The sequence below is a fragment of the Protopterus annectens genome, chromosome 10.part0, assembly GCF_019279795.1.
Source record: "Protopterus annectens isolate FY-2018-M chromosome 10.part0, PAN1.0, whole genome shotgun sequence".
NCBI lineage: Eukaryota > Metazoa > Chordata > Ceratodontiformes > Protopteridae > Protopterus > Protopterus annectens.
In genome coordinates this window covers 106,428,396-106,449,884 of record NC_056744.1, presented here as the reverse complement: position 1 = coordinate 106,449,884, position 21,489 = coordinate 106,428,396, and the positions used below count along the sequence as shown (strand labels likewise).

At 38.9% G+C, this 21,489-nt stretch overlaps 1 protein-coding gene across 1 annotated transcript in view; it reads left to right on the top strand.

Annotated features, from left to right (window-relative positions):
- LOC122812984 (E3 ubiquitin-protein ligase rnf213-alpha-like) overlaps positions 1 to 21,489 on the top strand; it is a 1,982,151-nt gene that overhangs the window by 501,114 nt on the left and 1,459,548 nt on the right. The window contains 1 exon segment of the mRNA XM_044085079.1: positions 20,782 to 20,999. Coding sequence (XP_043941014.1) covers positions 20,782 to 20,999 — 218 coding nt within the window.

Genomic DNA, 21,489 nt, shown 5'->3' with positions numbered 1-21,489 from the left:
GTTGTCTGACCCCTCGTCTTCATGGGTCTCACTCTCGTTGCCTTGTTGCCTTTCTTTGATAAAAAACTTTTGGTCTAGCCCCATTTCCATTTACCACAAAATTCTTAGCATTGCCTGCTGCAACATTAGCTGTTCCTGGGTCTCCCTCTATGAGAACTTCACTTCCTTCCCTGAAAGGAGGGTTATTAGTAACTTCTGTTCTGAAAAAAATTGTCACCGTTGTTGAAGGCTTTGATTGGCTATTCTTCCTGTTTCTCTGTATATTAGTCCAAAACTTTCTTAAGGTAGTCTGCACGTTGTTCTGTACATTATTAGTCTGACCCTTTGCAAGGTTTTATTGTTGTATGTGGGGTCAAAAAAATCAAAAGCTGTATTGTTCCCATAAGCAGTGACATCCCTTAATAATTTGTTTTCACACAATCACTTCATTATCATGCTTTTCAACCTCCTTTAAAACCTGCTCATATGTTTTTTCATAATTAAAGTCCATAGACAAAGCGCTCACTTTCTCATCTACTTTCAAAATTTCTTCTTTTAAGCCTGTTATTTTCTTGTCATTGTTCCCCAGTAACAACTTTAGTAACTGCAACCCAGCACCATTGAAAAAGCTGGTTAATTCACTGAACAACGGATCTGTTATAGTGATTCCATTGGGGCATTTAAAAAGACCTTAGCCCCTTAGGTACTATTGCCAGTTCAATTCATCTCTCAAAATACAAATTTTCTAAATCGAGAGATCTATATATTTTAGCAGTTGACAAAGTTTGTCACATTTTTTACAGAATTCTTCAGTTTTGACCCTTGTTATTTTGTAATCTGCCTTCACAAACGGATCATATTTATTGTCGAGAACTGAGCGAATGTTATTGTACTGCACATGTCTTGTCACATTAACTCCTGTAGCTCCAGTGTCCATTCCCTGCACATGAGTATTCATATCAACTACAGTTACTCTTTCTTCATCAGAGCTGTGTGGTAATTCACTTTCATCACTGTTTGGACACCAGAATTTTTAAGGTCTTTTGAATATCTGTCATAGATGCTAATAAAATTCGTAGTAAATCAGTTTCACTCACTGAAGATGTAGGATACACCATCATATCCAATAAATGGATCTACCACTGCCTTGGCCATTGGGATTATGTAGTAAAAACAGTAAACCACCAAAATACACAGAACCAATACCCCGATAACAAAACCACACAAAGTAAAGGCTCCCACATTATTATACAAGATTTGTTGATTTGTTTTTTATTATGGAAGGAACAGAATCTGATGGGGAACATTTTATTTTTGACATCAATGACAAATCCCAGTTTTTTAAATTTGTAAAAGGAGATTTGGATTTGCGACACCCGTGCCCTGGCCCAGCAATCAAGGAGCCTCAATCCTCACCACTAACACCAGTGAAGGGCATCTCATATAGGAGGAAAGGATAACAAATACATACAGTAAAGTGCAATTTCCCCTAAGAGCACACAGAGATCACAGTCATTCTGGGGCTGGTTGCTCCCTTGCTCTCCAGGTCCCCAATAAGACTCCCCACTGGCACGGCTATAGGGTTCAGATCTCAGCCAGCTGGACAAGCTAAAATCTCCAGCACCCTCTCTGTCCAACCAGTGCTTCATGTCCCTGCCCAAGTAGCTGACACACACATATACTTTTAGATAAGAGTTTATACAACCACACAGACACTCCTAGGAAAGGCTGGCACAGGTTCTCCAGCTGTGCCCCTATTACCCAGACTATACGGTAGTACCGCCTGCCACCACCCAGCTAATATTTGTCAGCTACTCAAAGGCTTTTAAAAGGGTGTCCAATTATTACTGTGCAATATTATTATCCAGTTAGTAGTATAACTAAACAGTCAAGGCTTATTAGTGTGACTTGGTATAGGATCCTTATAGACTTGCAATGTACCCTTAGAGCTTAACTTATGTCTACACAAAATGGCCCCAGTTGAAAGGTTTTAAAGTATTTAATAATAAATAATAAGACACAAGACAATACTTCTTACTAAACAGTGCTAGTCAAGAGTTCAGATATCACAGAGAAATACTTAAAATAATTCAGTAACACAGTTCTGCCATCACAGAAAAACACTTAGTCTAATCCTTCTAGTTTCTAGCTATTTCTAAGAGAAAACACAAGCCTTAGATAACTTACATATAGAACACAGGCAGTGCTGATGAGTTGGGTGGTCAAGACAAAAATGCTTAAGGCCCTCTGATTCTCTCTGTTTTTAAAATCACATTTCTGGTGCTCATTACATCATTCTTCACACTTCCCTGGGTTCCCAGGCTAACAGAAACTACATTTACAGTCTTAACATCTCCTTGTGTTATCTTGCAGTTGGTCAGGAAGCAGAGCAACAAAAATACATTTGCATGTTTAAGTCTAGCAATTTAACTCTTGGCTAAAACAATAGAGAGAATGCCTTCATCTAGATGGGCCGACTTTAGATCAAAGGGTCACAACATGCTTTTACTTGGTCAGTAGAGAGCACTGTTGTGACATTATTTGCAGTTCCATATCTGACAGCAGTTTTTCCATTTAAGACCACAAGCCTGTGCCTTACATTAATATTTACAAATGATAGAATTATCTATAAAATTCTATCTGGCTAAGCTGGCAGCCTTCAAATTCCCCTCCCCCAGGAGAACTCAAGCTAGTTTTTCAAGTGACCCTTGAGAAATGCTGCTTGAGAGAGTTAGGTCTATCTGAGTATACCTTACCCCATTCCCTGTCTTTGAGAGGCCATCTGCATTGGCATTGCTAATCCCACTACAGTGCTGCACTCGCATATCATATGCTTGCAACCCCAGGCTCCATCTTAGCAACTTGGCATTTTGCTGGCTGGCTCTGTTTAACCATGTTAGGGGGTTGTGATCTGTCATAACTGTGAAGTTTCTTCCATACAGATAAGGCTTTATGGTTTTGCATTGCCCACACTATGGCTAGACATTCCTTTTCTACAGCTACATAGCATTTCCCCCTGGGTTGGAGCCTACGACTGAGATAAACCACTGGGTGCTCTTCTCCCTCTGAAGAAATCTGGCTAAGTACAGCCTCCACCCCATGGTTCGAAGCATCCACCTGCACAACAAATTATTTGTTGTAATCTGGACTGGCTAACACAGGGGCTCCTCCCAAAGCTTCTTTAAGCCTCTGGAATGCCTGCTCACATGCTGGTGTCCACACTACCTTATCAGGCCTTTTCTTCCTTCTTACGTCTTGTCTTTTTAACAAAAGTTTGGGTAGGTTAATTATATAATTAATTATTTAACAAGATAATTGATGGTTCTTTTTTTGTATTTAAGCAAGCTATGTCTTTGATTCATTTGTCTGAAGAAGTGCACGTACTGAAGGTGCATGAAAGCGCTAACAATAAACTGCTGAACTTGTGTTCATGACTCGTGGATTTCTTTCTTTCCTTTGTGGTCTACAGTTTTTGGTTCTTTTGGTTTTTTCGTGCTTATGGCGGAAAGCAGTAATACCTCACAGTCACAACCTTTGTTTACTCAAAATCCTACCCTACAGTCTAATAACGAGGGTGCCAATTTGGATTCGCAAACGCAAGCTATTGGTGCCCTAATGGCTCTGGTTCAACAGCTTACACAGAAGGTTGATGACCTGTTGAAGAGAATTTCTGGACAGATAAATCCAGTAGCTGTTAGACCTAAAGCAAGTGCTCTTTTTAATAATAGTGGTGCAGTTATAACTGATTCTAATATATCCCTACTTATTCCAGCACAACGGCAAGGTACAGTACAGCAAAATTTTGCTATGAATGTATCCAATAATACTCAAACAAATAACAATAATTCTTTTGGCGCAGTCAATAATTCAAATCATGTTTCGACTGACAACCAACAAGGCAGCCCTCCGCTGTTGCAGAATTTTCTTATTTTACCAAATTTATTCAGTGGTAATGGCCCGAATAGTTCTTTGCAAAATGGGTTACCACAACAACAAGTTAATGACATTGTTTTACGATTGAAAGACTTTGACTTGAAACTACTTAAATTCAAGAAACTGCAAATTGACATTCTGTATTTAAGAGAATGTATCAAGTTACAGATCATACCTAAGGGGCTCCGACAGTGGAAATACCCATCAGGTGTAATCAGTTCTTTGATAAACAGGGCATACCATTCTTAGAATTACTTGTTAAACAATACGAACAACAGATCCTTGACTTACAACAACAACTTGAGGCTCTGGACAATGGAATTGTATCTGACTCTGATTTTGTACGGTACCAATATGAATATAAGCGTAGTTTTTCTAGCATTGAATCATTATTACAAAAAATACATGAGACTAAAATACGTAAAATCAACAGGGATAAGCTGGCCTATCAACAAGGTCGGCTTACCCTGATCCACCGTATAACCAAAATAGGGACTTCGTGGATCCTTTGGTTCCCATGGAAACTAGTGCAATAGGTTCGTCCATATCTGATGACATCATGGACTTACCACAATCTAATAACATAGCGATGGAGAATGGTGACAGAATTAAAAAGAAAAACTACAATCAACAACAAGCCAATAATACAAATAACAATCAGGATTTTCACAGGGGTGGCCCCAAATCAACAACCTATACAATGGGTCCAAACAAATACCAGCACCAACAACGCAAGAGGAACAGCCGACGCAGGAGGTAACCATGATGGACAATAACGATAACTTGACTATTTTATCTAGTAATAACGGCGATTTTAATGTATATAATTATTCTTCAGTGATTATTGCACAAGATATGGTTGAATTTCTAACGAAGGGATTTAATTTTATACCCAACTTAAAGCCTAATCTTGGTCGTTTTTTATGTGATTTTGAAAGTGTTTGTTTGGAAGCTTAATTTAAGCACATTATTTAATAATTCTAGTCATCTTTCAACAAATGAATATGTGTCCAGTGTTTTTAATCCTCTGTTGGATATTAATTTAGCAGCCTTTGAAAAAATTACAGAGATTCATATCAGGGCATTGGTAATTAACTATTATAGTAAACCTGAAACTCATAAATGTAACATTTCAATGGAACATAAGCAGTTTATTGAGTATGTAAAGGCACATAACATCCACGTTATGCAACCTGACAAGGGAGGGGGGCAGTGTTTATGGATGATGACGATTATGCGAATAGAATGCATAAGATGTTATTTACATCTAACTATGATAAAGTTTCATTAAATGAGTTTAACCAGGCATATCAACGTGTAAAATCACAATTAAGTGACTTGTTTATTGACGGGGTTATATCTATAGACACATTTCATTATTTAACCATACCTACCCCTCTGACTCCAGTCATTTTTGGAGTACCTAAACTCCACAAGAATATGAGTGATCCCCCGTTGCGACCAATAATAGACGCACGTAAATCCATTACCTATGCATGCGCAAAATTGGTCGATACAAAATTAAAAGAAATTTTAAAAACAGAAACCCAAATATGTCGTGATTCCTGGTATGTATTGGAACATCTAAACAGGACGCATTTGACGCATCATATGGGTTTCTTACTGTGGATATCAAAGACCTATATACTGTTATTCCACATAACATAGGTATGGAATGGGTAAGGGACTACTTATTGTCAAAACAGATTTTAGGCAAAGAAGTGGATTTGATCATTTCACTCATAGACATTGTACTTAACAATAACTATTTTATGTTTCAAAATGAACTATTTGTACAAAAATCAGGTGTTGCAATGGGATCACCTTGTGGTGGTAGTTTCGCCAATTCTGTGATGGCTTTTTGGGAACGTACTTATCTCTCTGAACACCAGTTTTTTAAAGACATGGTTTGTCTGGTACACCTGTTACCAGGACGACATGTTCTTTATTATTCGCGGTAATTCTGAAGATGCTCAAAATTTGGTTAATATTATGTCCACATTTACATTTTTCTAGAGTTTACGTTCAATTTGAATAGTGAGACAATTAATTTTTTGGATATTTCTTTGTGTAAGGACGCATTTAATCAGTGTTACAGAACTTTAATATATCGTAAACCTTTTTATAGTAATTCCTTTTTGCATTTTGCAAGTAACCACCCATATTTTCAAAAAAGAGGTGTGGTGAAGGGCCAACTAGAGCGTCAAGAATGTGCTCTCATGACGATGATTTTACTAAAGAATGCAATGTTTTATTTAACATGTTTAATAATCGTGGCTACCCTACATCATTGGTTAATGGTCTAATCCAAGAAATTACTGTTAAAAGATCAAAAAAACTGTTGGGTCCGATTTTTACTACTTATAATAGAGCCATGGTATATGAAGGCAAGGATGATTCTATATCAAGTATTTACAGTGATGAGTCGGTAATAAACGTGAATAAAAATGAAACTAATAGGTATTTAACCAGTTTTTTAACACAATTTAATGACATTTCACATGAAATTAGAGCAATATTGAATTCGAACTGGGGCCTTATTACACAGGATTCAATTTTAAACAGAATCCTTGGTAATAGACCTTTGACAGCTTATAGAAATGGTCCAAATATTAAAAGACTATTTGAGACACCACACCAAAAGTCCAGGAATATTAAAGGCATGTTTAAATGTGGGAGATGCAAATACTGTAAATATATTTTAACAGGGCCTTCATTTTTTATTAATGGATACGAGTATTTTGTGCAGGACAAATATAATTGTGAAAGCCAAGGCATAGTATACTTGGCAAAATGCAAACTGTGTCCAGTTTTTTACTTAGGGAAAACAGAGCGACAACTCAAACAGCGTATATATGAACATGTCTATGCAATTTCTAAGAATATTCAGGTTAATGCATTAGCAAGACATATTAATGAGCATAATACGCATAGTTCTCAGCTTGTAGTAGTCCAAAGTGTTCCTAAGAATGCAAGAGGTGGACCATGGCACCTCAAATTGGAGGAACAAGAATTGTTGTGGCAACTACGTACAAATGCATATGTTTTCCCTGGTATTAACGATATGTGTTCTATAAAATGTATACTTAGATTAAAAGCTCTAGAAAATAACTTTATTAGATAAGGTGGTTATCAAGTTTACACAATAACATTTAGCATAGGATATTTATGTTGTATATATATTAATTTTTGTTTTTTTCAAACATTAACTTTTTTGTAACTTGAAATGAGATAAATTTATACATTTTAAAATTATTCATATGTGTATTTGTATATTTTTTTATATACACACATATATTTGTAGGATATATAACTGCACTTGTATGAAGTTTAGACGATATCTTATGTCTTGTCTTTTTAACAAAAGTTTGGGTAGGTTAATTATATAATTAATTATTTAACAAGATAATTGATGGTTCTTTTTTTGTATTTAAGCAAGCTATGTCTTTGATTCATTTGTCTGAAGAAGTGCACGTATTGAAGGTGCATGAAAGTGCTAACAATAAACTGCTGAACTTGTGTTTGTGACTCGTGGATTTCTTTCTTTCCTTTGTGGTCCACAGTTCCTTGTCAAGTCTGTGAGGGGAGCAGCTTTGGTACTATAAATGGGGATGAACTTTCTGTAGCACCCTGCTGTCCCTAAAAATGCCCTCACCTGTTTTTAGTAACAGGTGCAGGCCATGCCTGAATGGCTTCCACTTTGGGAGGTTCTGGCTTTATCTTACCACTCCCCACTCTATGTCCTAGGTAGGAGACCTCTGCCATACCCACCTGACATTTGCTCGGCTTAATGGTCAACCCTGCCCTCTGTAGTCTGCCCAGAAACTCCCTTAAATGCTGAAGGTGCTGTGGCCAGGAATGGCTGTAGATGGCAATATTATCTAGGTAAGCAAGGGCAAACCCTCCTGCTCCTGCTAGGATACGATCTACCAGCCTCTGGAAAGTTGCTGGGGCATTCTTCATCCCAAAGGGTATCTTTGTGAACTCATACAAGCCAAAAGGAGTCACAAAGGCTGACTTCTCTCTAGCACTGGGAGTAAAGGGCACCTGCCAATAACCCTTGGTAAGATCAATGGTTGTAAGATACTTAGCCCCACCCAGCTGCTCTAGTGCTTCATCTGTCCTAGGCATGGGGTAAGCATCTGACTCTGTGTGACTATTTAATTTCCTATAGGCCACACAGAACCTGGTGCTGCCATCCTTCTTTGGCACCAGCACTACTGGGGAGGCCCAGGGACTGTTGGACTCTTGAATCACCCCTAGTTCCATCATCTCCTGTACCTCCTCCCTCAGAGTCTGTTTAACTCTCTCAGGCACTCTATAAGGGGCCTGCCTAATAGGCCTTTGGGGTCCTGTATCCACCTGGTGCTGCCCCAGGTGGGTGCACTCTGGTTTCCCAGTGAACATGTCCCCAAATTCCTGCAAAACTGCTTGGATTTCTCGAAATTGGTTAGAAGATAGCTGCTGGGATATTGCTACCCCTTCCACTGAGGTGTCAGCCCGAGCCTCACTGAGGAGATCAGTCCCCAGATCTCCCTCAGACTCCTCCTGCAATCCACTGCAAATGCTCAACACAAGGGCTTCCGTATCATGGTAAGGTTTCATCATGTTAACATGGTACAATTTGTGCCCCTGCCTTCTCCTTAGCAGTTCTACCATGTAGTTAACACTACTTACCTTTCTTACCACCTTTAGGCTCCCTCCCAAGCTGCTTTCAGCTTGTTGTGTCTGACAGGAATGAGAACCATTACCTGCTGCCCCCACAGCATACTCTCTAGCTCGAGCATTCCTGTCATACCATACTTTTTCTGTTGTTTGGCTTCTGCCAAGTTCTCCTGGGCCAAGCCCATGAGTTCCCTGAGCCTTGTCCTGAGGTTTAGGACATATGCCAGAACAGACTTCTTGCGAGACTTGCACTCTCTTTCCCACTCATCTCAAATTAAATCTAGAGGTCCCTCACCCTATTCCCATACAGCAACCAAAGGGTGAAAAACCTGTGGATTCATGGGGAACTTCTCTGTAAGCAAACAACAGATGGGGCAAATATTGTCCCACTCCCTCTTAAACTGATCTGTAAATGCCCATAGCATGGACTTGATTGTAGAGTTTAACCTGTCAGCAAGACCATTAGTCTGGGGATGGTAGGGGGTGGTCTTCATGTGCTTCACCCCACAGGACTTCCACAGACAAGCCAGCAAGTCTGACATGAAATTGGCACCTCTGTTAATCAATATTTCTTTTGGGAAACCTACCCTGCTGAAAATATCTAATGGAGCATTTGCCACCTTCTCTGCCTCAATGGAGGACAAAGCCACTGCCTCAGGGTATCGTGTAGCATAATCCACTACCACTAGGATATTATTTTTCCCTGTGGAACTTGGGGTACTCAGAGGACCCACAATATCAATAGCTACCCTCTGAAATGGCTCCTCAATCACAGGCAAAGGCATCAAAGGAGCTCTCACCTTGTCTCCTACTTTGCCTACCTTTTGGCACTGCTCACAGGTCCTGCAGTACCCTGTTCCATCTCTGGAAATTCCAAGCCAATAGAAGTTCTGCATAATATGCCTCTTTGTACGTTTTATGCCCATTTGACCCATAAAGGGAATATCATGGGCTATGGCTAGAAGCGCCAGACGGTAGACTCTAGGCACTACCAACTGCTGTGCTCTCTCACCTTCTAGCCCTCCCTCAGGGGTCCACTCTCTGTATAGTAACCCTTTTATCCCAGTATACAGATTCCCCCTTTCCTTGAGAATCAGGTGCCTCCCTAGCTACCTGCCTCAGGCCTTGCAATGTAGGGTCTGACAGCTGACCCTGTCTCAACTCTCTCCTTGTAACCCTTCCCAGCTCCCCTTCCACAGGAAGTGTGGCATCCTCTGACAGTGGTGCCTCACTGTCAGCCTGGGTACTACTACTCACCTCTACCTTTGCAGTCACTCTGTCCAAGGGACCATCAGTACCCACAAGCAGCTGTGGCTCACCTTCACTCTCACTTCTGCAGAGTAGCTCCCTCCCTGAAGTAACCACCTCACTAGTCCTGGCTGCATGCATGCAGTCTGTCTGGGTCTCCCCCAGACTACCAGACCCACATGCTTGTCTCCTAGCCTGACCACGTGCAACTGCATAAGCACATGGTACTGCCTCATCCAAATCCTTCCCTATCAGGACATTTGCGGGATGGTAGTTTGGTACCTCTGTTGTCTCAAGACAACCTACTATTGGCATTTTGTCTTTCCCACTTTACTGGCTCCCTCACCTTTTGTTCCCCACCTTGCCTCTGTGGACATCTGTATGCCACATGGCCCCACTGGTTGCATTCAAAACATTTATCCCTAGCTCCTGGACGTGTACCTGGACTAGTGGCTTCCCCTGCTACTGGCAGATTCTGTTGGGTCAGTCTGTGCTGCCCACCATGGGTTCCTTTAGACCCATGGGCAGTACTGGTTGTCCCTTTCTGGTGCAGGGCTGCCCTGCTTGCCAGGTATAGGTCTCCCTTCTTCCCCAACTCATCTAAAGTAGCACATTGTCTGTCAGCTAACCAGATCCTCATGTCCTCAGGCAAAGTGCTAAGGGATTGTTCCCTCACCAAAAGGTCTGCTAGCCCTTCAAAAGTGGTGACCTGACATCCACTCACCCACCTATGGAAATAAGTGCTCAGTTCAGCAACATATTCACACACACTTTCATCTGCCTTGGGTCTATGCTCACAAAACTTTTTCCTATACGTTTTAGGTGTTAGATTAAACAATTCTAACAAATTATTTTTGATAACAGTATTATCAAAACATGCAGCGTCAGACATTTTTGACAACACAGTTATAGCTTTACCATGGAGTAAGATGGTCAGGAACTGTACCCAGAGCCTTTGGTCAACCCCATACTGTTTGTTGCATACCCTTTCAAACTTATGAATGAAACTGTCAAACTTTTCCCCCTCTTTAAACTGCGGAAGAAATTTACTGACCTGTTGTGCTTCTGGGGTCTAGTTACTCCCTTCCTTACTACCTCCATGACTTCTCATGCTGTATCTGCCTCTCCTTTTCCTCAACTTCTAGGCATAGCAGTTTCTCATTGTCCTCACTCTTTAGATGCATCAGTATCTCAGTTGCGTCTATTTCCACACGCCTGGCCTCCAACTCAAGTCTCTTTAGCTCCAGATGGATTTTTAAGTCCTCTGCAGAAAGGTTGAGCTGTCCATTCTCCGAGGGTATTATATCTCCTCTGCCAGTCTGATTGTCCTCCTTGTTGCCGTTTTCTAATGCAGCTGTAACCAAAGCTGCAATCAGGTCTGTCTTAGTCAGGTTTCCATGCACCAGTCCCCTAGCCTGGCACATCTCAGTCAGCTGGTTCCTTGTCAGCTTTCCATACTCCTCTGTTGACATGCTGCCTGCTCACCCTGACTAACTAAGCTAACAAAAGAAATAAAACAATTGTGATCTGAACGTATTCACTGCGTGGCTGTTTTAGAGTACAAAACACCTTCAAAGGTCACCGTACACAAGCTACAGAAATTCACTCTACCCACACCACTACAAGCCATTTAGTATTTGCCACCATTTAATATGTGATGTGGATATCCCACCACTGCCAAACATTAATATGTGACGCCCAATCAAGGAGCCTCAATCCTCACCACTAACACCAGTGAGGGGCGTCTCATATAGGAGGAAAGGATAACAAATACACACAGTAAAGTGCAATTTCCCTTAAGAGCACACAGAGATCACAGTCAGTCCGGGGCTGTTAAGAGCACACAGAGATCACAGTCAGTCCGGGGCTGGTTGCTGCCTTGCTCTCCAGGTCCCCAATAAGACTCCCCACTGGCACAGCTATAGCGTCCAGATCTCAGCCAGCTGGGCAAGCTAAAATCTCCAGCAACCTCTCTGTCTAGCCAGTACTTCGTATCCTTTCCCAAGTAGCGGACACACACACACACACACACACACACACACACACACACACACACACTTTGAGATAAGAGTTTATACAACCACACAGACACTCCTGGGAAAGGCTGGCACAGGTTCTCCAGCTGTTCCCCTATTACCCAGACTATATGGTAGTACCGCCTGCCACCACCCAGCTGATATTTATCAGCTACTCAAAGGCCCTTAAAGGGGTGTCCAGTTATTACTCTGCAATATTATCCAATTGGTAGTATAACTAAACAGTCAAGGCTTATTAGAGTGACTTGGTACAGGATCCTTATATACATACAATGTACTCTTAGAGCTTAACTTATCTCTACACAAAACAGCCCCAGTTGAAAGGTTTTAAAATATTTAATAATAAATTAAAAACACAAGACAATACTTTGTGCTACACAGTGTTAGAGATCACAGAGAAATACTCAAAATAATTTAGTAGTACAGCTCTGACATCACAGAAAAACACTTAGTTTAATATTTCTAGTTTCTAGCTATTTCTAAGAGAAAACACAAGTCTAAGATAACTTACATATAGAACACAGGCAGTGCTGATGATTTGGATGGTCAAGACAAAAATGCTTAATGCCCTCTGATTCTCTCTGTTTTTAAAATCAAATTCCTGCTTCCCATTACATCATTCTTCACACTTCCCTTGGTTCCCAGGCTAACAGAAACTACATTTACATTCTTAACATCTCCTTGTGTTATCTTGCAGCTGATCAAGAAGCAGAGCAATAAAAATATATTTGCATGTTTAAATCTAGCAATTTAACTCTTGGTTAAAACAATAGAGAGAATGTCTTCATCTAGACGGGCTGGAGCCGACTTTAGATCAAAGTGTCACAACATGCTTTTACTTGGTCAGTAGAGAGCACTGTTGTGACATTTTTTGCAGGGCCACATCTAACAGCAGTTTTTCCATTTAAGACAACAAGCCTGTGCCTTTCATTAATATTTACAAATGATAGAATTTTCTATAAAAGTCTATATGGATAGGCTGACAGCCTTCACAGGGTTACAGAGTAAATTTCCTTGATGTTTGTTTGAAATGGGAATGTGAAACAAAACAGTTTGATAGTAGGATACATAGAAAGGAAACTTTTACAAATGGATATTTGCATAGTAAGAGTAACCATCCACCCTTTATAAAGAAAAATATACCTAAGGGATGGTATATACGCACGAGTCGAATGACTACTAATGAGATAGATGTCTTAGATGAGTTTAATGTAATAACTAGTATGTTTTTGAAAAGGGGATATGATAAAGAGTATCTTAATTTTTTAAGTAATGATATTTTAAAGAAGAGACAAACTCTGTACCCCCCTATTTTAAGAGTTCCATTTATACATAATATGGCCAATTATAATTGTAGTAATAATGGAAGAAGTGGTGCTGTTTGTAACTTGGATATGACCATTGATTGTCCCATTATTAGGAATATAATGCAAAAGAATTGGAAAATATTAGAGGGCAATGCAGATTTAATTGAGGTAATTGGGGTTAAACCTAACTTTGTTTATAGGAATAATTATAACATCAAGAAACTGTTATAGAATGATCATACCAGATGTTCTCCTAGTGTTATGTAGAGATATGAATGTTTAAGTGTGGACAGTTTAATTTTTGTAGATGTATTTTTGAAGGTCCCTATACTATGTTAAATCATTTTAAAGAAACTTTTAAGTTTCCTGGACATCTAACCTGTAAAACTAAGTGGGTGATTTATATTAGTTTGTGTAGTGGTTGTGATGCATTTAAGTAGGGATGACTACACGCACGCTCATGGAACGTATGAGAGAACATGTATACAGTATTAAGACCAATGATTTGAAAAGTGCATTGTTCAAACATACTTTGGAATGTGATAGATATAAGAAAATGTTTATTTTCAATATTAGAAGTAGGAAATTTAGGTTTAAGGGGGTGGCAATCTCAAAAATTATCTTGAACAGATGGAAACATTGTGGCAGATAAAATTGGAAGCAGATAAAAAAACTGGACTGAATGAAACAGTCAATATGAAGTGTTTTTTAAAATATGGAAAGTTAAAAGTTAGAAAAGTATAAGAAGAGTCATTTGTTTTATGTTGATATCAATATGATTATGTACTGTGTTTTACTGTGAATTAGAAATGTGTTTTTAAGAAGTTAATTGTTTTGTTGAATAATTATTGGGTGGTGACTTTATATATATAAAAAGGAAGGAGTTTATACTGTTTTTGTGTTTTCTGAAGAAGTCAGTTCAAACAAAAGTGTGAAATAAAATTTGTGTAGGCTAAAGTGGTGCTTATTATCTTTTTAAGCCTTTATTAACCATAGGAAGACAGGAAGGCCTAAGGTAAGTGTTATGGATGTGGTGAGAGAGGACATCCAGGTGGTTGATATGACAGAGCAAATTGCAGAGGGAAGGAAGAAATGGAAACAGATGATCTGTTGTGGGATCCCTAATGGGAACAGCTAAAAGAAAAGAAGAAGACTTGCCATTGTGCCTTTAAATTTAGCATTTTCCTCAGCACAGAATGCTCAGAACTCTCAAGATTAATTGCTTGCACCTGCAGACAGCCCATATCTATGTGAAATTTCACTCAGAACAGAATGTACAGCTGACTTAGCAGCAGACTTCTTAGCTCCCACTGAATAGTTGCTAACAGGGAAAAAACAAGCTAATATCTTTCTAGATGTAATTAACTTGCCATTTGTCATGGCTTTCTTGAATTTGTCTTATTTTTCTAGCCTGCTTGCTTACAAAAACACTTATTTACAGCATTAATGAAGGACATTAATTTAGGCATATATCCTTCTAAAAATAAGAAAATATTTAAATTCTACATATAATATAATTGATGTACCCCAACTAGAGCAGTCAAGGATGCCAGCATATTAACATCAAAACATGGTTTTGTCAAGCCCTTCTTCTCTTGTTATATTTCAAAGCATGTATTTCTTACAACTAAAAATTATTTGTTCACTTTAAGGTCTTTAACACTTACTACCCACATTTGAAATACCACTGACTGCCCACTATGCAATAATGCTTTGCTATACATAATATGCAGTTTATATCATGAACTATTTTATACAAATACTAACAAGAATAACAATCACATTATAATTAAATTTTCCCATTTCTATAGCATCTTTCTAAACATTGAATGACATAAAGTGGTGTATATATGCTTTAGTTTTACAGTCCTCTCACAAGTTTAAAAATGTCAACAAAAGTCCACGTTTTTTTGAAAGCCATATTTCACAAATGTGATTAATGCTTTATAGTCTCCCATTTATTCACTAATGTTGGTGTTGTTGATCATCTTCCTGTTCATCTCCATCTGCCAACACCAGACTCCTGTTCAAGTCCATGATACTCCTGATTCCTCTTGTCTCCTAATCCACTCCTGAGCTTTTTTCTGTCATGCATTTTCCTTTGGAGCATTGGAAAAGGTTTCACTGACAAAGTCTCTCTTATGAGCTGTATTGTCATAAGAATGAGAAACAGGGCCACCTTCTGTTTGATGGCTCACTTTTTATGTGACAAACTTTTTATTTCCTCTTTAACCTGCTTTAAAAATGTCTTTGATCTTCCAGGAAAAAAATATCCAGAAGACAGCTGGATATAGCAGCTTGAATCTCACTCCTGCCTCTCAGCATTCCCTGATTGCTGTGATAAATTTGCTTCTCCTGTCTGGTATGCAGCGAATAATCATTTTCCATCAACACTTTGCTGTCTGCAATTTTAATACCTTTCTCTTCTGCCATAGTTTTGTCAGGATCATCTCTTTTTGCTGGTATGATTACATCTTTACTAATGCAAGTCTTGCCTTCTTTCCCATGGCCAGGTTTGGAGCATGCACTTGATGTACCCTTTCATTTAACAAATCCTGACATGGAATACCAGTCCATTTGCTTATTTGTGCTTTCATAAAATTAATACACTCTGCTCCTTCCAATTTCTGTGATACATCAAAAAATGTCAGGTTTTCTCTACACCCTCTCTGACTTCTAACGCTACCATTTTTTGAAACAGCTCTTCTTGAGAAGTCTCATACTCAGCCAGGCTTTTCTTCATTTCATCCTCTGACTTTTGCAGTTTTATCAATAGCTAGTTAAAGCTTCTTTTATTTTTCCAGTCTTTTGTTATTTTAATTCATATACTCCTTCAGTGTTTATTTTACTCACCTCTGAATACACTTGATATATTTTTTTATGTAAATTATTAGAAGCCAGCTCTTGTACCAGAACTGAAGCTTAAACTGCTTTTTGCTGAACAGCTGTGGGATTCTTACCAGCCATTTTTTCTCTTCACTTTTTCTGGTTCTGTTAACAATAGGTATGCTGCTACTGATGCCTCTTCTAGGGCTGCAGCTACTAGTTTAGTTGTGTTCATGGCTTAGAATTCAGCCTGTGCTTGGGTATATCAAGGTTAAATTGCTGGATTCTGCTCTGGTTAGACAGCATTGTTTTGGTTCTGCAGCTGCATAACTTTTTATATTCTTGCAGGAGAAAGATAAGGTCATACAGGACCTAAAAAATCTTTCTTTCTTTCTTTCTTTCTCCTTTGCCTAAATCTCAGTGAAATTATCCTTCAAAAGCTGGTACTTTTCTAGTAACAAAAGTTTTGAAATCTTCTCAGACAAGTAAAAGACCTTAAAGAAGGAGGTTTCAGGAGAAGTTTCAACAAAGTTCAAGAGTTTCTAAGTCTTCCTTTCAAGACAAATCTTCTGCCTTTTGACTATCTGCCTCCTCTTCTAGATTTTATCCAGCTGGACCTACCTCGTGTGCCTTCATCTCTAAGGCTATTTCTCACTCTACCAGTTTGGCAAATAATAAATTCAGACATATGGGTTCTAGCCGTCATTCTGGAAGAATACAACATGTCTTGGTATGATCTGCCTTGGCCTTTAGAAATTCCTCTGCCTCCACAAAAGTCAGATTCTTCTAATTCTATCTGTTCTTCCAGACCTTTTTTTTCATAAGGTAAAATTCAACTGGTTTCTCCTACTCTGTAGAAGACTGTCTTTTTATTCAAGAATGTTTCTAATTACCAGACCTGAAGGGACTTGGAAGCCTGTTTTGAATGTCTTCTTACTCAAAAACTTCCTGAAGTTCCAACATTTAGTCACTGCTTCCAAGGATTCTTCCACAGGCTTACATAGTAACGTTAGATTTAAAGGATTCTTACCTTCATATTTTTATTCATCTGCATTTCAGGAAATTCTTACATTTTTATAGGTTCATAGGAAAATACTGCACTAATGACCACCAGCACCTTTATAAGCTTAGCTGTGCAATCCAACTCTATTGGGCCCCTATGTGTTATGGATGTTATTCAGATATTTCCTTATCCACACTGTCTTCTCTTTCAGGCTTCTACCCAAGATCCTGATCTGATTCATTTGTATTTTGTATTTTGTATTGGATATTTTCTGGAAGGCAAGGTTATTTTCTTGATGGATTATGTTCTAAACATTTTTCTTTGGATATGACAGCTGCAAAGGAGGTTTTCAGAGTTCTAGGCAATATGACATCAATGATTCCTATGTTCCTTTTGGCAGACTCTGTATGAGGAAGATACAGTGATATCTGAAGATGGTTTGGATTCACCCATTGGTGTTCAAAACTTCTTTTCTTCTCTTCATCGAAAAGGAGTTTCTTGGTGGAATGAACAGGTTTCTCTCAAATCTAGAAATGCCTCTACTACTTCCTCCTCCTTGCCAGTTCTGTTCACAGATACATCAGATTTAGCATGGGGATGCTTATTCAAAAGACATCACAGTTCAAGGGGTCTGGTCCCACAAAGAGAGCATAGATCACATTAGCATGAAGGTGATGAAAGCAATTCTGCTTGCTCTTCAGTCTCTGCATTGTCTCTGGACTTCAGTTTCTCTAAAGGCTTCACAGGCAGCACCATAGTTATGTGGTACATCAGTAAAATCAGGGACACAAAGTCTTACCACGTCCACAGATCATATCTGATAACTTGTGAAATTGCAACTCAACACAGACTTTTTCTCCAGGCCTTGTATATACCCTGAGGTAAAAACACAGTAGCAACCCTCTTGAGCAAATCCAGAGCAGACCCTCACAAATAGATGTTAAACAAAGAAGTCTTTCTAGACATTGTCCTTTTTTGCTTCCATACACAAGAGACAACTCAGACTGGTATGTTCAAGAGTACCATGTCCTTAGGCATAGGGAATGGATGTTATGACCTTTCCATGGAAAATGAGGTTTATTTATGCTTTCCCTCCAAGTCCTTTAATTTCCAAAGTTCTTATGAAGATCAAGAAGGACAGATCAACAATCTTGTTGGTGTTTCCCTTTTGGCCTAGGTAACATTGGTTCCCCTTCTAATCCATCTGGCTAGGGGCAGTCACTTCAGGTTACCTCATAGGATGGGGTTACTTTCACAGAACTAAGTCACCTTGATTCATCCAAGTCTTTAGACTTTCAGAATGACTCTTTGAGTACTGTTTAGGCTTCAGTTCTCTGAGGATATGCTTAAGGTTTTACTGGAGGCTAGAAAAGCAAACACCGAAAATTCATATGTCTCCAAATGGAAGAGATTTCTCTCCAGTGCCATACACAGAGTCAGGACCCTTATCAGATAGGTATTCCTAATATTCACCTTTATTTGTATGGATTGCTCAATGCTTGGTTGGCCTTTTCTTTTAAAGCCCAAGTGTCAGCCATTTCTGCTTGTATCTCTTTAGACCCACCATTTTCAAACATGTCCTTCATATTAGACTACCATGTTCTGGAAAGGGGTGCCTTACCTCTTTTTGAGCCTGCTTCCTCTGCTTCTGTTAAGATTTGAACTTGTAAAACAGTTCTGTTAGTAGCTTTGTCTTCTGCTAAGTAAGTCGCAAGCCTTAATGGCTATTCCACCTTTTCCCATCTTTCATAAGGATAGCGTTACTCTTCATACCAATCTTCCTTTTATGCCAAAAGTAGTTAATGAGCTGTCCTTGAATCGGACCATTAATTTACTTACCTTTTTTCCTTCCCCAAAGTATTCAAGGTAGAGGATCCTATATTCTTTGAATGTTCATAGGCAGCTCAGGTTCTATTTAGACAAAAACCAAGGCTGGGTCAGGAAGTCTGATCAGCTGTTTGTCTCTTCCCAAGACATAGCTCTGGAGTTTCCTGCTTGCAAACAGACTGTTTCTAATTGGATTTCAAAGGCTATCTATTGATGTTACTGTTTCCTTGGTAAGCAGCTTCTAGCTCCATTTAAGGTCTATTCTGGTGGAGCTGCTGCATCTTCAGGGGTGTTCTTCAAAGGTCTGGATTCTAAATATATTCTTGAAGCAGCGACTTAGTCTTCTCTTCACATTTTCACAACCATTACAAGACTCATGCTTTTTCTAAGAATAGAGCAGGGTTTATGTGTTCAGTTTTTTAGATCTTTTGAACAGTAATCCTGTACAGGTTCCACCTCCCTACCTTCTTTTGGAATCTCTCACAGTTTTTTTTTTCTGTGTCTTTTTTCTCCCATAGGTTATTAATACTGCAAAAGTAATCACAGAAGGACATTGTACAGTTGTATAAGAACTTACCATAACAGTAGATGTCCGACTGTTCACTGTTGCAGTGTTGTATCACTCCCTCCTTCCCCCCTTTTCTTTCTTTTTCTTTTTAATTTCATTGGGGGTAGGTTTTTATGTTTTCCACCTCTTTTATGATTTGTAAATGTGTATATATTTGCCTTTTAATGGTTTGTCTGAGAAAAAATGCCGTGAGGCATTTTGTATCCATATGTCCTTTTTGTACCCTTGCCTATGTTGGGCTGAATTCATACATTGGACATAAGGCATTAGGGGAGGGCACCCAAGCTTTGGTACACTGGCTGCATGTACGGCTATCCTTGGCAGGATATCCAATAGATTATTAATATTACAGCAGTGATCAGTGAGATGTCTACTGTTATAGAAAGTTCTTACACTTCTAAACTCTTTATGTAGCCTATCTTACAGTTAAAAAGTGTATAACAGTAATAATCCCACAACCAAGTTGTGAGTTATGATAAACTTTACTCACAGTGACCTGTAGATCTACTCTCTCATCTTCAGTTCAGGAATGAATCTCATCGCATTGAGAAAATTCCAGCACAGTGCACATCTGGATGGAGCTTACTGCTCTAATATAGGTAATCACAAATTTGGTTTTAGATTTATTTTGCAGTTGAATAGTAGAACCACTCTAGACACATATCTTGGATTTATTTATTTATTTTTCCATAAATCTGTCAGACAAACAAATCATTGTCTTTATTAGTGTGTTAGAGAATATACTTCACAGATATAAGATGGTAGTATTCGGAAATCTATGCTCTTGTGTAATAGCATAATGGCAAAAATGCTGTGGTTTTAAAAGTATTCCTTTGTGAATATGAGTCTGATTATTTATTTATTTTAACATTTGTTTACCGGGAAAGTCCAACTTGGAACGAAGCCACTTTTCAGTGGAGGCCCGGGGAGAAATGGTCCAGACGCATGTCTTTATGAAGTGAGAGGAAACTGGAGCACCCGGAGGAAACCCACATGAATGCAGGGAGGACATGCAGACTCCGCATAAAAGGCACCCGAGCCGAGAATTGAACCAAAGAACCCTCTTGCTCTAAGGTGACGAAACTACTGCTGCACCACTGCGCCATCTATTTATTTTAATTGTATCAATTTGTTAAATAGATAAGTCCATGAGACACATGTTGCTGTTTTCATTGATGACCCAGGATTATTATCTTTTCTCAGTAGCACAGTTTGACTTGTATGTTAGCTTCTATCCCTTGTACTACAACATTCATGACATTAATGCATTAACTTCTGTAAAAAAAAAAAAAAAAAAAAAAACTAGAATTTGTGTGGTGAAACGGAGCAATGTGTTAAGTAAAGGATTCATATAGCAGTGTTTGACTTTCTGTTTTTGTAACTTTATAGACCTCAGTGAAGTCAAGGTGTTCGTAGACCTGGCTTCAATTTCTGCAGGAGATAATGACACAGAAACTGACCAAGTTGCATGTTTCCATGATGCTGTCATGGGCTACTCCTCCTTGCTCTATGACCTGCCCAGAGAATCTGACTTTAAGAAACTAATGAGCTCTATCGATAAAGTGTGGAAAGCCCTTAAAAGTGATGCAAAACTCCCAGACAAGTTGGTAAGTCTCAGATTTAATCTTACATTCCTTGTCATTCTTATTTCAACGTTGAGGAAAGTAGGAGTATTAAGGTGAAAACCTCTTTATCTGCAGGTAGTACTAAATTAGTTTACAGCGTACTTTAAGCTGTGACTGAAATGATTAGGAACGCTTTGTATCAAAGCAGTCTACTTATATAGCTGTTTCTGTCTGCATCACTTGTCTAAGTCTTTGTCTGTCTTCACTGTTTATCTTTCTGTATGCTTGTCTTCCCTTCAGGTTTATCTGTCTGTCTGACTGTTTTTTTTTTAACACCTTTATTGAATTATCAGTTGAGACACAGATGAACATAGGGCTTTCAATATGGCTACACACTGACCAACAACTTAACTTCAGTTCTACTAGTGTGAAAAAAGAAATTGAAAGGCAACAACCAGGATCTCTGTCACTTTTAGTAAATTCAGATGCTTGCTAGTATTTACACTGCCTGGATGCCAGCAAACAAAAAACT